Genomic DNA, 15,103 nt, shown 5'->3' with positions numbered 1-15,103 from the left:
AGGATAAAGAAAAGCCAAGTACTTACACAAAATGAAACAGTTACCTTAGTCGTATCAGATTTATAGGCTCTTTCCCATAATTGCTTATAAATAAGTACTGTGAAATAGGAGGATATGAAGAAATACAAAGATTCCAGAATAAGATAACATTTGGTTAGTGAGAGGGATGACACACACAAAATAGCTGAAGGATGGCATCCCATAAGAAAATATGTTCCTACCCATCAGTGATATGGTTTTATTGGTTTGGCAAAATCAGCATATTAGGTTCAGTGTATGGGGAAGAGGTGAAGCTCTCATCTGTACTACACAGGGACTGCTGGCTATCAGATAACACTGCTGTATGATTTCAATAAAAGTTCTGTACATTCCTTTGTATTTTGTTTGCCTTTCTACATCCTCAGAATGGTTACAGAAACAGTCTTCTGCTCTAGTCACTTGAGATTTGAAAGATATACGAGGCTCTGTCCAAGACCACCTCTTTTTCTCCCTTTATAGCCTCTCCCTGGGAGATCTTATCCACTTATAGAGTTATCTGTATACTGGTTAACAAAACAACCCTTTTTCTGGCTCCAAGTCCATCTTCTTCTGTCCAGCCCTGCATTTCAGGCTCACCTTCCTAATATCTAATGAATGGCCAGTGAGCAGCGCACAAATCAACATGGCCAAACATGAGCACCTGTTTTTTCTCCCTTTAAGCTCTCCCTTCTCTCCTACTACCATGACCAAAAACGTGCTCCAAAGCACTCAGACCTGTAACTTGGGTGTCATCTTTAATTTAACACTCTCTCTCAACCCACACACCAAGACCATGTTTTATATGTCTGTATAGCACCTAGCACAATGGGCCCACTTTCTATTAGGACCTCTACTAACACAATACAAATAATTAGCAATTTAGTACTGCATTGCTTCTTTCTGTAGAAGAGGCTATGCTCTCATTTGATGCTGACCACACATTTGTCCTGATTTACTTGTATTTTCAAGCTGTTAAAATATCGTAAAAACCTGATGCCTAAATTAAAGTTACATTTCTGTAGGTGTAAATTGTAAAATGATAAAAAAGTTTGTTTCTTTCCTTTTCCTCCTCTTCTGAAGATGGACAGCCACAGTTATCTTGCTTTATGTAGGTATTATTTTCCCCTTATATCAGGAATTATCAAAGAGCCATGAGAATTTTTTCAGTCTTAATCCTGTTGGTGATATTGAGTCAGGAGTCAGTTAGTATAAGGGTGAATTTTCGTTTATATGTAGGACATATAGACCCATAGTAATGCAGACATTAAACTTGTTTAAAAATGGCAAATTAAAGTTATGTTAACAGGATTTACAAGTAGCTTTTGAGGCAGCTTTGAGCTTTGATAGAACAAAATAACCTTTCACACAATTCCCCAGAAAGGACAGATCTGTAATTTTTTTATTGTGGTCATGAGATCTCATAGGTCTTGAGAAAGTGTAATCATGAAATATGTGAATGGATAATGAACAACTTTTCTAAGTCAAAGTTATGACCAGGAAAGTGGCCAGGCCTTAATCGTCAAAAAAGCCATACAGGAGCCCTGACTGTTCACCAGAATTACCTCAATTCCCCTTACCTGGGTCAAGTCATCTTCTTTTGTTATTCCCCTGTTATTGGTTGCTTGGGAAAAATATACAGATTTGTGGACGTGATAAAGAAGCAGTATCGTAGAAAGGAGGGCCACAAGATGGACCAAGGTCAGAATGACCTCACTTGACCAGGATTAGATAATGCAATTGGGGTTTGAAATATCTGATACACAGAGGTCTTGTGGGATGATACCAGCCTGAATTTCACCCTTAAAAGACTAACTAAACAAGGAAGAAGTGTGCTTTCCAAGGTCACCATAATGATAACCAGATGGCTTATTTCCCTTCTTTCCCTCAAAAAAAAAAAAAAAAAAACACAGACAGACAATATCATAGGCCAGCCAGTTGACCAGAGGAGGATGCCCACAAGCATGATTGCACCTGAGTGAAAAGACAGGTCCCCAAAACTGCAGTTCCTAACTGACCCTGAAGCTCCACAAAGCAAGTGAGCTGAAGAGAAGACCCCTTTCTCCCCCTGCCCTCCAAGTAACTTATCTTTTTGTTTCCTTAACTGGATACACTAATACCTATGCAGGAATGCCTGCCAGGAAAGACCTGTCAACTGTTTTTTGGGGGGAATGGGGTGGAGAATGTATGTGTGGCCAGTAAGAGTATGTCTACACAGCATAGTTATCCTCAGACTGTTTTAAGCCCAAGCCCCCTATCATCCACACACAAATCAATCTGACTCAGGCCAAAAAGCCTTTAAGACTCGGGCCTGCAGCCCCAATGCAACTCGGGTCCAAGCGCTGTCATTTTGCAGTGTCAACGAAGTTTAAGCAGCAGACCCGAGACAGACTTTCTGTATAGTGCTCTATGAACATGTTTGCATGGTTATGAGACCTGGGTCCAGCAACTCTAAACCTAGGTTTACAATGCAGTGTAGATGCCCAAGTGTAGGCTTGGCAACAGAGTCCACAAATATGGGCCCTATAGACTCAGTTTACAATACAGAACAGCATGAACATTGTCAAGGTTCCTCCCCCACTCTGAACTCTAGGGTACAGATGTGGGGACCTGCATGTAAAACCTCCTAAGCTTATCTTTACCAGCTTAGGTCAAAACTTCCCCAAGGTACAAAATATTCCACCCGTCATCCTTGGATTGGCCGCTACCACCACCAAACTAATACTGGTTACTGGGGAAGAGCTGTTTGGATGCGTCTTTCCCCCCAAAATACTTCCCAAAACCTTGCATCCCACTTCCTGGACAAGGTTTGGTAAAAAGCCTCACCAATTTGCCTAGGTGACTACAGACCCAGACCCTTGGATCTTAAGAACAATGAACAATCCTCTCAACACTTGCACCCCCCCTTTCCTGGGAAATGTTGGATAAAAAGCCTCACCAATTTGCATAGGTGGCCACAGACCCAAACCCTTGGATCTGAGAACAATGAAAAAGCATTCAGTTTTCTTACAAGAAGACTTAATAAAAATAGAAGTAAATAGAAATAAAGAAATCCCCCCTGTAAAATCAGGATGGTAGATATCTTACAGGGTAATTAGATTCAAAAACATAGAGAACCCCTCTAGGCAAAACCTTAAGTTACAAAAAAGATACACAGACAGAAATAGTTATTCTATTCAGCACAATTCTTTTCTCAGCCATTTAAAGAAATCATAATCTAACACATACCTAGCTAGATTACTTACTAAAAGTTCTAAGACTCCATTCCTGGTCTATCCCCGACAAAGACCAGCATATAGACAGAGACACAGACCCTTTGTTTCTCTCCCTCCTCCCAGCTTTTGAAAGTATCTTGTCTCCTCATTGGTCATTTTGGTCAGGTGCCAGCGAGGTTACCTTTAGCTTCTTAACCCTTTACAGGTGAGAGGAGCTTCCCCTGGCCAGGAAGGATTTCAAAGGGGTTTACCCTTCCCTTTATATTTATGACAAACATATAATCCTATAGTACAACCTAGGCTGAAAGCAAATCTTCTCACATCTCAGGCAACCTCTAGTAATTTGTGGTAAGATTCCAACCTTAGCCTCTATTGTATCCCCAAGAGAAAGTAAGCTGCTAAATAAACTGCATAGAGATTGAACGATTTACTTAGCTTATCCTTGGTGTTATCTTAATTTTGTGATTTTATTACTGATTATGCACATGCAATGATTTGACACATGCAATAATATCCAATTATTGTTCTCAAATTGTTTTCTTTTAAATTAAAGAATTTTAATTTGTATTATGGTTAACTCCTTGATTTGACTAATTTGATTTACATTGTACTATTAATCTGTTTCTCATATTATTTACTGCTTTAGGGAAGTATTATAAATCAGTTAACTTTACAGTTCCTTATGTTCTTGAAGTAAAAAAAATATGAAATTGGTTTTCTCTGATCAAATGTTGATTAGGTAAATACAACCTTAAAGGAATTTTTAAGTAAACATTATTAAAACATTTGACTCAGGTTCTGAAAAGCCTATTATTACTACATCGAGAATGTGCATTCTCTGTATCATGCTTCCCTAAAACTTTATTTAACAATCTATTTCCAAACATAATTTGGCTTTTCTTCCTTTTCTTCAGTAAACAATTGTTATTTGTGTGTCTCTCCTCTATGAGTTAAATACCATTACGTCATATTCCCTAAAATGCATGTCCCCTCTAATTAAAAAATTCCTGGAAGTTTTTCAAAAGCTTAGTTCCTGCTTTTATTGCATTCAACTGGTGAATGAAACTAGCCATATTTAGCCATAAAACCTTATAATCCGCTTTGTTTTACTCTTTGTATAACCTAGAAATTTATTGCACACTGTTGGGAGGACATGAACGTAACCACTAGCACAAGATGGATTACTGAATTTAAAAGTAATGCCTCACTGGAGAAAATTACCTATATAGTGCTATCATTCTAAAAGTTGTCTGTCCCAGAGTGCAGAAATTTGTCAAGTTCCATAGGAGATGCAAAATCCTGGCTGCCATCTCAGATTTCAAGTTCTGAAGAGCCACGCCTCTGAAGTGAGTTTTAATGATTCCTTTTCAAGACAAAGGTCTACTGGAACACTACCTAGGGCAGCATGGATCAGTCTTAAAAAGTCTCAATTCCAGACGTGAACAGCTGTGATTTACTGTAGCCTTTTGTTGCTCTTACCCCTTATGTCTCCCTCTGCCAGACCATTTCTTCTACCTTTGTTCTGCCCCTTCCATTCTACTTTCATTTGTCCTACACTGTATCCTAGCTTTAGATCATTATTGAGGAGTTATCTGTTCAGGTGTTTCTCCCTTGCCTGTGTACGTCCCCCTAGAGATCCAATTGAGACAGTTGGGTGCTCTGGTGTGCCCACTGCCCGTCAACTAAGAGCTCTGGAATTTTGTGGAATTAGCATTATCTGCAATATAATTGCCAATATTGGTCTAGGCATTGGGATATGTGACATAAAATGTGCTCTATAACACAATATTCTCTATTTTAGCTACTGTAAATTGTTAATCATAGAACCTTAAATATCATTGTGACAGCACATAATTGGAAAATCTGTATTTGAAGTGCTGAGAATCTAGCAAAAATGGTTTTTTTGTAATTTTAACTCTAAGCTTTTAATATGTTATTGAAGAGATTGCTTATTTTCCAGCTCCCGATAATAAAGTTCAGTTTCTGAATTTGAAAACATCTGTTACACACGCTATGGATGTGATCCAAAGCTCACTGAAGTCAACATAGAAGCAGACATTTTTCCATAGCTTTTGGGACAAAGCTCCAACCTCCACTCCACTCCCACTCCAACCAGTGGGTCCCGTGCTTCCTAGAGGATTTTGCTAGCCTCAGAGGCCCACTGTGACCCTCCACATAGGCCTTCTCTCTCTAGAGGCAAGGGTCACAGCCTACTGAGCCATTTTCATTATAAGCCAGCAAGGGAGGTGAGGAGAACCTATCCTCCCTCGCACAGTCCCTGTTGTCTCCCATTCTCAGTGATTAGTCAGGGAGAGGAGCCCGGGCCGCCCTCTACTCTGGGCTCCAGCCTATGAACCCCGATAGTAGCAGCTCTTGGTAGATGAATTTTTGGAAACAGGACGAGTACGATTCCCTGGGCCACTTCCCCACAGCAGCCCCTACTTCCTCAATATCTACGTCACCCTTACCTCAGGGCCTCATTTCTTGTACCTGATAGGGTTTGTACTGCTCCGTGTCTCCAGCGGCGTGGCTTCCTCTTACAGCTCCTGACAAACGCCCTCCACCTGACTAAGTGGGAGGCTTTTAACTAGTTTCAGCCAGCCCCTGATTGGCTTCAGGTGTCCCAATCAACCTAGCTGTCTCCACTGCTTTCTGGAAGGATCTTAATTGGCCCCAGGTGTCTTGATTAACCTGGAGCAACTGCCATTTGGTTACCATGGTAACAGGAATATGTTTAACCTGGGGCTAACGTACCTGTTTCTCACTACTTTCCTGTAGCCATCTGGCCTTGCCCCCCTCACACTTTATGTATACTGTACATATACTGTGAAGTAGCCAAAGAGCAAAGAACCTGGTTTTGAGAAGTAACTCTGTGCTCTAATTAAAAACAGCACAAGAGTAGGAATTCAGAACAACGAACACACACACACACACACACAGCTTCAATCAGCTTAATTGTTATATTAAGGACTAATTGCCTCTGATATTTTTCAATAGGCAAGTTATTACAATCCACTGTGTCAATGACACGGAAACTAAAAATTCTCTAATAAATACTTGTTAATGAAGAACCATGACTGCTTCAAAGGAGCAATTTCTTGGGTTCAGGAAAGTGTGCTTAAAAGAACTCCCTAAATAGATATATGGTTGATATGAAAAATACTCTGCATCTTGAAAAAAATCTGAAGTTTTCATTTAGATGAACTTCTGTTGCTAAATATAGTTTTGTTCCATTTTATCTTAAATATTGCAGTCAGAAAAGAGTTTTAGACCTCTGAATGAAGCTTTCAATTGCAGGGAAATATGCTATTACAACTGTACTTCTGAGCTGATATTTTTTGGTTTCTTTAGTTTAAAACACCCAGGCCTTCAAGACCACACATTGTGTTGTGATGCTGAACAGACATTTTAAAAAGTATAACATGCACACCACTTTAGAGCACAATTTTTTTTCCCCAGTCAGGTTATGACCGCCTTGTTAAACCCTTAAACGTCCACAAGGTATTTTCAATTTTTTTTAATGAAGTAAATTTTTTTTTTTTTTATGAAGAAAGTCAACTAGTTCCTACCTTGGAAATTAAATCAATATTAAATCTCCTGCCTTCTTTAACAATTTGCGTGTAAGTAATTTTCTTTGGTTTCAAGGCAGCAGCTTCTGCAGTTGATACATTTTCTGTTTTTCCTGTTTCCAAAGCAGATTGGTCAGAAGTTGCATCACAGAGGTTCTCTCTCTCAGAGGTCATTTCTGCATCCTTCCTTTCTGTCATACTCTCCGGATCATTGCACGTAACACTTTCTGGAGATATTTCACAGTTCTCGGTCCCTAATGACTGGCTTTGCACCGGCAGGCTCTCTTTTTCAGACTCCTGAGCAGCCTCACGAGTATCAGAAGCTTCAAAGGCTGGCAGCTTTGGCAATGCACCAGCTTCTTTAACGTCTTCAGCTAAATCCTGACTGATTAAAAAGAGAGTCTTTAAAATAGCCTTAAAACTGAACTTATTTCAAGCAACATTATGAGTTACTACAAAGAATGGGAAATATCTGCAGCCCTTTCATGAAAGGTGTTAGATTCATCTGCCTGGTCCAAATCAGGTGTCTTATTTGGATCAGCTGAACTACTCTGGTTCTCTGACTATAAAGCTATTACTCATGTGGGTTACTTTAATATATAAAATAGTAGACTTGCAAACTCCATATCTGTATTTTTATTTTCCATTAAAAAAACATGAGACCAGGCAAATTAACAGAACAAGTAACTCTTAAAACTCAACATGATAAACAATGCAGCAGATGTTAGTTGCCAAAACAGAACAACAAGGAGTGTGATATTAAAAATAAACAGATACTAAAAGGTCATTTGAAATGGTTTTTATATGGATACAAAAACCTGTTGGAAAGCCTAAATCATTAAGTCACTGAAGATATTTGAAAAGCAAGTAATTTAAGACAAAGGGACTACTCTCAGAATAAGGAATACTTGATTTGAATAAGAATATTATGACTATGAGTCTATCAATTGTTCAAGAGAAATACAAAATTATGAACTGAAGTTTTGGCACATAAGAGCTTTCAATATATCTTTTGGTCTTAATCCTGCAATCTGATTTACGTAAACCAGCCCTTATTCCAGTGTGGAGTCTCACTGAAGACCCATGTGGTTCAGATTTCAGTATTCAGGGCTTATGTACGTACAATTCAGTCACTTTGTAAATAAATTTATAAATGAGACTTTAATATACAGGATTAATGAATAAATAGTTAATCAATTGTCAGATTCTTATGGAATCCAATAAATTGCTTATAATCGTGATTTATAATAATCTATTACCATTTTTGATGTGCTTATAACCATCTATAATACACACTACTTGTGTATGTTACACATTTATAACATCTATTAATAATTTATTAACCCTTTAATAACCACATGAGACCCATATAACCATGTAATTTTCAGGATGTGTGTATTCTGTAAACCTATAGGGCCCTAAGGAAAAGTTCTACTCTTGCTTCATGCATACCTTGGGCCCCTGTACTTCCTGCAAAATGTGGCTCATCCCCACCTCCACAAGAGTTTTCTCCCTGTTAGCACGTGCTTTGATCTTCTGAAGGGCCACCACCCATCCAAGCAAGCATAGAGCCTCATTCTCCCAGCCTCCCTGCTTTCAGCTGTTGGCTACTGCTAATGTTAGATTTAACCCATCATGACCCTGGCTCCTACTGCAAGCTCATTCTGCTCACTACTACTTTATGGGTTGAGGATAAGGTGGGACCTAGAAACAGAACAGGAGAGACTCACTAAGAACACCAGTGACCAGCAACAAGAAGGTTCCTGGCAGAGCAGAAGCATGATTAAGTAGGACTCACTGCAAGCAGACTCCCAACCTGCTCCTTGCCTCCCAGCAGCCATAGATTCTTCCTCCTTAACATCTCCTTAACAAAACCCTGGAAATTAGCCACTTAGGTGATATGAACATGGAAAATGGCCAGTCTCCTCAAGTATCAAAAACTTTTTTTTTTAAAGCAGTATAGTTCACTTGTTAACCAAATACAAACATACACCCAGAATGCCATTAAACGTAGGTTGTATCTAATCATCAGGAAATAAGCTTAAGTAAAATATTATAATGAAGGCATGTCTTTGTGCAGTTCTGATTAATCTGTAATATGCCTACACTAAAGGCTACCTGGTCAGAGAAGGGAGGTCACCCTAAGTAGCAAGTATTTTGCTCAGTCCTCCTCATTTTCATAATGAAAAAATTCTTTAAAATTCCCCTTATAAAGCAGAACTCCACATTTAATCTCATCTGTCTTTTTCATCTTGGACTTCAATGAAGTCTACCTCAGCAACTAGTACTTTTGAACTTGAAATTTTAGTTTATGCTACCAACTGAGATGAATCAAATCAATGTCATTATAAGTGAAAGCAATTCAGCAACAATTTTGCATTATCTTTTTATCTTTCTACCACAAGCCATTAAGGCACTGAATAAACATTTTAAGCTCAGCTGAAAACTAATGAACTGTGATTTTAAAGGTGATCTGCAAGGGTACAGTTTATAATTCCAGGGGCTATCAGTACATATAAAATTCTCCTAACAACAGTGTTACCAAAATGCAACCCTTTCCTCAGAGGCAGGGGCACTTTGTCAGAGTCATCATTGGAAGAAAACCCTAGATGCCTTTAAGGATTGCAATACCCCACCCTACAGGCTTGATGAGGGTTCTGTGTCTGAGTGGTTGTACAGAAGTGCAGCATAAACCTACTGGCTCCTGCATACGTAAGGGGATGGATAATAAGCCCTTCCCCAAACCAGGGGTGCCATTCTGGATTGGGAAGAAAAGGCTACTACAAGGAAGCAGCAGGCAGAGGAGTTGGCATGGTTACATGTGGTTGCATCTCTCCTGACTCCCCACCTCTGGGTTTGGGAGTGCCCAGGAACCTCATAGAGACCCCAGTGACCCAAACCATAAGGACTGACTCACAATCATCCCCAGCATAGCAGCAAAGGCAGCAGTGGCGAGCACATTAGCAGTGGGGTTACCAACTTTCTACTCGCACAAAACCGAACACCCTTGCCCCATTCCTTGCCCTGCCTCTTCTGCGAGTCCCATGCCCTGCCCCTTGTCTGAGGCCCCACCCCCACTCACTCCATCCCTCCCTCCCTCTATGGTTCACTCTCCCCACCCTCACGGGCTGGCTCAGAGGGCTGGGGTGCAGGAGGGGGTGAGGGCTCCGACTGGGGGTGTGGGCTCTGGGATGGGACTGGGGATGACTGATTTAGGGGTGCAGAGGATGCTGTGGGATGGTATTGAGGGATTCACAGGGTGGGGGGAGGGGAATAAGGGCCGGGATTCGGGAGGAGGTCAGGCTCTGGGCAGTGCTTACTTGAAGCAGTTCCCGGAAGGAGCTGGCATGTCCCCCCTCAGGCTCCTACATGGAGGCACAGCCAGGTGGCTCTGCACGCTGCCCCATCTACAGGCACCGCCCCCGCAGCTCCCATTGGCAACGGTTCCCAGCCAATGGGAGCTGCGGGGGCAGCACTTGGGGTGGGGGCAGCATGCAGAGCCCACTGGCTGCTACTATATGTAGGAAGTGGGGGGGCGGGGGGCATGATGGCTGCTTCCCGGAAGCCATGCAGCACAGAGGTGCTGCCAACCAGACAGTTAACGGCCCGGTCAGCAGTGCTGACCGGAGCCTCCAGGATCCTTTTTCAACCACATGTTCCAGTCGCAAACCGGACACCTGGTCATCCTAGTTGGCAGGGGAAGGGGAGGTAGCCCCTTACACACAGCAGGAACCAGAACTTTTCCCTTGTGGAAGTGACATGGACCTAGTTTGCCACAAGCATAAGGAGAGGAAGATGGGAGCATCTGTGAGTGTTCACTTATTTACTTATGCTTTATTTTCAGACCCTCCTAGTGCCATCCCTGCTGTAGCTGGCCAGATCATACTGAAAAGGGATATGCCAGCAAGCACCGTGCGGAGATCTTTATCTGTTTAACCCTGTTGAACCCTGATCTTTAACCCTGTTGAAGCCAGTCCACAGGCAGTTGAGTAAATTGGCATTTCAGTATAGAGTATATTATTAAATTTTTATTACTATTCATTTATATTCTAAATGGAGTTTGCTTCAGATGGGATAGAGGCTGTGGAACCTGAAAGAAAAGAAGTTTAAGGATAATATGCTGAATATTACAGTTAAAATTACTACAATTTAGTACTTTGCTTTTGTTGGTCCCGTGTAGATTTTTTCCAAGTATAGTACACCCACTTCTCCCACCCAAAGTAGAGTTGGCTAAGTGACACTGCAGAACCTTGTGGTATATTATTACATACACCTTTGAATAACTCATGCTAAAAATCTGAGCAGATTTCAAGCTGTCATTTTTATTTAAAATTGCTACACAAACATTCACCCTCCTCCCGCCCCAGGCCATCATGGAAATTTTCCCCAAAGTTACACAATGGAGCATGATAGCGAATATTCAGTCCTGGACCCATAGACAGGTTTATGGTTCCATAAACATAGGAACAGTCGGTTCTAGAACTAGGTTCTGGAAAGATGGGAATACCTCTCCCTCTGAAATAATAACTGAGGCTTCATGACAATTTTATAGATTATGTAATTTTAGAAATTTCTGATTTACTTTTCTGTCTGATATCTATACAGTTGGTATGGTATTAAGGTGCCTTATGGTATTAAATCACGTGACTTTGGTAAAAACAACAGCTAATCACATTGGAAACTCCCCAAAATTTGTAAAAGTTTTTCTAGTAAATGGGGCATAATAAACACCAGTATGGTTTGGTAGAAAGGCACTCATTCTGGTCCATTTGTAAAAGTCACATATGACTCTAGTGCACACGAGCAATGCAGCTATTCTCAACCTATGTCAATAAAACTTTTATACCATAGCATTACATATTCAGAATCCATCATAAACCTACAATTTACATAAATATTTATACATACACTTATACTGGAACAGTCCAATGAAAAATAATTCACACATACGTGTTCACACAAAAAAGCTGAAATGATCACGGTTTTGCTGTGTCATTTTTATTTTGATTTATATTAACTTTTTATAAATTAATGTTCTCTATATAGTGTTAATGTCTAGCTACAATATCTTAAATGACATAGTATGACTACTTTTTTCCTTAGAAAATATTTTGAAAATTAATTTCGGCTAACCTGTACAATTAAAAATCAATTCAATATTGTGGTGGTATTTATTTGTATAATAGGATATCGTGTTTGTGTAAACTTAATGTATAAGCTATACATATTTATTTAAACATTAAAATGAAGGTCTTACTTCACCCTGGCTGTATCCTTACATACAAAGTTCTTCTCTGTCAAAATGCAGACATTGTGGAAGCCTCAAGTTGAATTCACAGAACTATTTCACTTTACGCAGAAATTCATTACAACCCGAGTTCAATTTGGACTTTGCAAAGCATTCCACCTCACTCTAAATGGAAGTTTATTTTATCAAACTTTCACTATATAAGGAAGTTCCACTGTACTAATTTATTTCTATTCAATTCCCCCTTCATGAACATCTCAATTTGTATGATTTTCAGGTCTACTCATTTTATAGTAGAAGTCCAGCCCCTTTTTAAAACCAAAGTCATGACATCTTTCCTATAGGAATAACCATCCCTGAATAATGTAACAACTGTGTCTATAAAAAAAGAAAAATCACTCAAATTAAACCTTTGGACAGACAATTTTCTACTAATTCACAAAAAGGATACATCTGCAGGCAAATTGTTGTGTAAATTTTGAATATTATCTACCACCATTCATCAATTAATGGTAGTAACAAAGGAATATCTCAAAGTGAATGTGTCTTATTAATGCCTTGTAACAGCCACCCCTTCAGATAGGTCAAATGAAAAATTGCCAACCAGCTGGTTAATTTATTCAGCACAGGTGTTCACTATTTATTTTTCAGCCATTTGCCTTTTTTCAATACAGCTTGTTGCAGAAACAGTATTCTTCTCCTTTGATGGATGCACTTTGTTCTGAGGCCATTCATTTCAAATTTGCACAGTATATATTATACTGCTACCCAGCTGTTTATTCTTTCAAAATAAATGTTTAATGGTTACTTCATAGGCGTTATAAAGTTAAGAAACAACAACAACAAAATCCAGACAGAACATGTAAGCTGTCAGAAGTACCATGATCAACTCTCTCAAAAAAAGTTTTAAGTTGTTTAGGCAAACTTTTTGTTTGCTACTTTTATCCAACTACCAGTTTTTTTTGGTGGCAGAAAGCGGAGCAAACATGATGTTATTAAATGACCTAGACTTATTTGGGTGCTTAAAAGAAAACTAGAACTAATTTGTAAATTCAGATTAAGACTCTCTTGTACAAATTGTAAAATATTTGAAAATATTTTTAGTTAACCCATTTTTGAGTCTGCTTTTGGTCAGAGCCATTTTTCAGCATGCAACCCCTTTGGCAATTAGTTATATCTGAGAGAGACTAAAACTTTTAATCCTACTTCAGTACTGGTTTTGAACATTTATTATGATAAAGTTATGGCAGTGATTATATAACCAGGATTAGCCACAGTAGTTTTAAAAGACAAATGGAACCTTTAAATTTTATCTGCATCATAACCTAGTGTGCAAACCTCAACTTTTGAATATCCTGATTTCTGTCACCTACAGGGTGCATAAAGCTATTTTTTACATTCAGCTAACTTGTTTCCACATTTATTTACAAAAAATGAATGAATATTCTTTTAATGCTTTGTCTAGTCCAGTTTGAAGTCAGAAATTGAGGCTAAAGTTGAGGTGTGTATCCACTATGATATCTTAATAAAAAAAATTATATTTTGTAGCTTTTGCATTGAATTCAAGATTAAATGCACGTAAGTCACCCAGTTTTGAAACTGAGGTTTGCTAATGTTCACTCTGCATTGCTGTGCTTCTGTACCACATAGCATTGCTGTTTACCACCATTATGTTTAGATTTTATTTTATATCAGCAGTTTTGCTGAAACTGTTAGTTTTTGAACTGCATGATTTGTGTATTTAACCAATATTGTATTAATATAGGATTTTGAAATAATTGTATTGGTTTTAAACTAAGGCTTATCCTGTTAAACATTTTATCACCTTTCAATGCTGAACCAGTATTAAAGAGGTACATATCGACTGGTTTCTGATACTTACATTAGGCACCCAAATTCACAAAGTAGATATACCACAGGAATGCTTAGCTGAATTTACCCTACATTAAAAGGGACCCTTCATTCATGACAATTCAATCTAAAATATCACTCCAATCTTTAATTTGTTTATTGTCTGAATTGTTAAGAACTGAAATTGGTTATCACTCTTGCAATTTTTATATCAATGTTAATTATATTACTGAAGTACTGTTTGGACACACTCATTTTACCTATGTTCTTCTATTTACAACTACCATAAAATGGGAGAGATTTTAGTTAAGAGTGTAAAGATAATTCTCTAGGGCATCTTCCTGGTCTGCATTCAGGTAAACTACAACAAATATAGTAGTTCACAGCACCTCTAAACACCCCTTATTGCTGGTTTCCAATCAGAAATGAAATATTAGCCTTTTATTCACTAAGTTGCCCAAAATGTTTATTATATCAAATCTGAAGCAAAGTCAGTAAAGGATCAGCCAGCTTCAACTAAGTACAGGAGACTTAAGTACGGGATTTTCGGAAAGCAATTTATAACGCTACATTTTTTCGTTAACCCAAAAGGATATAGATGAAAGAGGAAAAAAATCACTTTTACTGATATTACAATGTAATTAATTCGCAATATAAAAAGCTATACCAAGGAATTTTGTTTATATATCTTCCATACTACTTATAGTTACCAGGCATAGCAGACATCTTCTACATGCTGAATGGTGTTATCCTGCTTGTTAAGAGAAATAGCTTCTTCTGTTTTAAGGATCAATTTTCTCCAATCTTCACCATCCTCTCTGACATCAGTCTTTTCCTTACAAAAAAAATATAAGATAGGAAATTTTCTGAACTCTGCTTCACGCGAAGAGTGCTTTAATTTTTTAAACTTAAAATGTTACCAACTTGGATGCTATTGTAAATTGAAATAAACTTTAGTTCCATCAAATCTAACTTTCTAGTGATGTTTTTGAGGAACATTTCCTTTTTATGCCACTGTACAGCTTAAAATGTATAGTTTTCCATAGCTAGATATTCATTCAGTTTAGATAGGAGCACAGGTGTGCACTAATAAAAGTATTTAAAATGAGAGCTGGCATTTATAATTCATGGTGAAATACAAGACTTCAAAGTCCAATAATACATCTTTTGACTGATGTAGTATTTGATGACTTTCTACTGGAAGT

General features: G+C 38.6%; 1 protein-coding gene across 1 annotated transcript in view; it reads right to left on the bottom strand.

Annotated features, from left to right (window-relative positions):
- The window catches only part of CHM (CHM Rab escort protein), a 144,815-nt gene that overhangs the window by 81,989 nt on the left and 47,723 nt on the right, over positions 1 to 15,103 (bottom strand). Inside the window, exons 4-5 of the mRNA XM_084638216.1 lie at positions 14,609 to 14,733; positions 6,800 to 7,184 (exon numbers count right to left, since the gene is read on the bottom strand). Coding sequence (XP_084494342.1) covers positions 6,800 to 7,184; positions 14,609 to 14,733 — 510 coding nt within the window. The remainder of the gene's footprint in view (positions 1 to 6,799; positions 7,185 to 14,608; positions 14,734 to 15,103) is intronic.

Source organism: Lepidochelys olivacea (genome assembly GCF_965140295.1).
Source record: "Lepidochelys olivacea isolate rLepOli2 genome assembly, chromosome: 9".
NCBI lineage: Eukaryota > Metazoa > Chordata > Testudines > Cheloniidae > Lepidochelys > Lepidochelys olivacea.
This window is presented reverse-complemented; position numbering and strand designations above follow the sequence as displayed.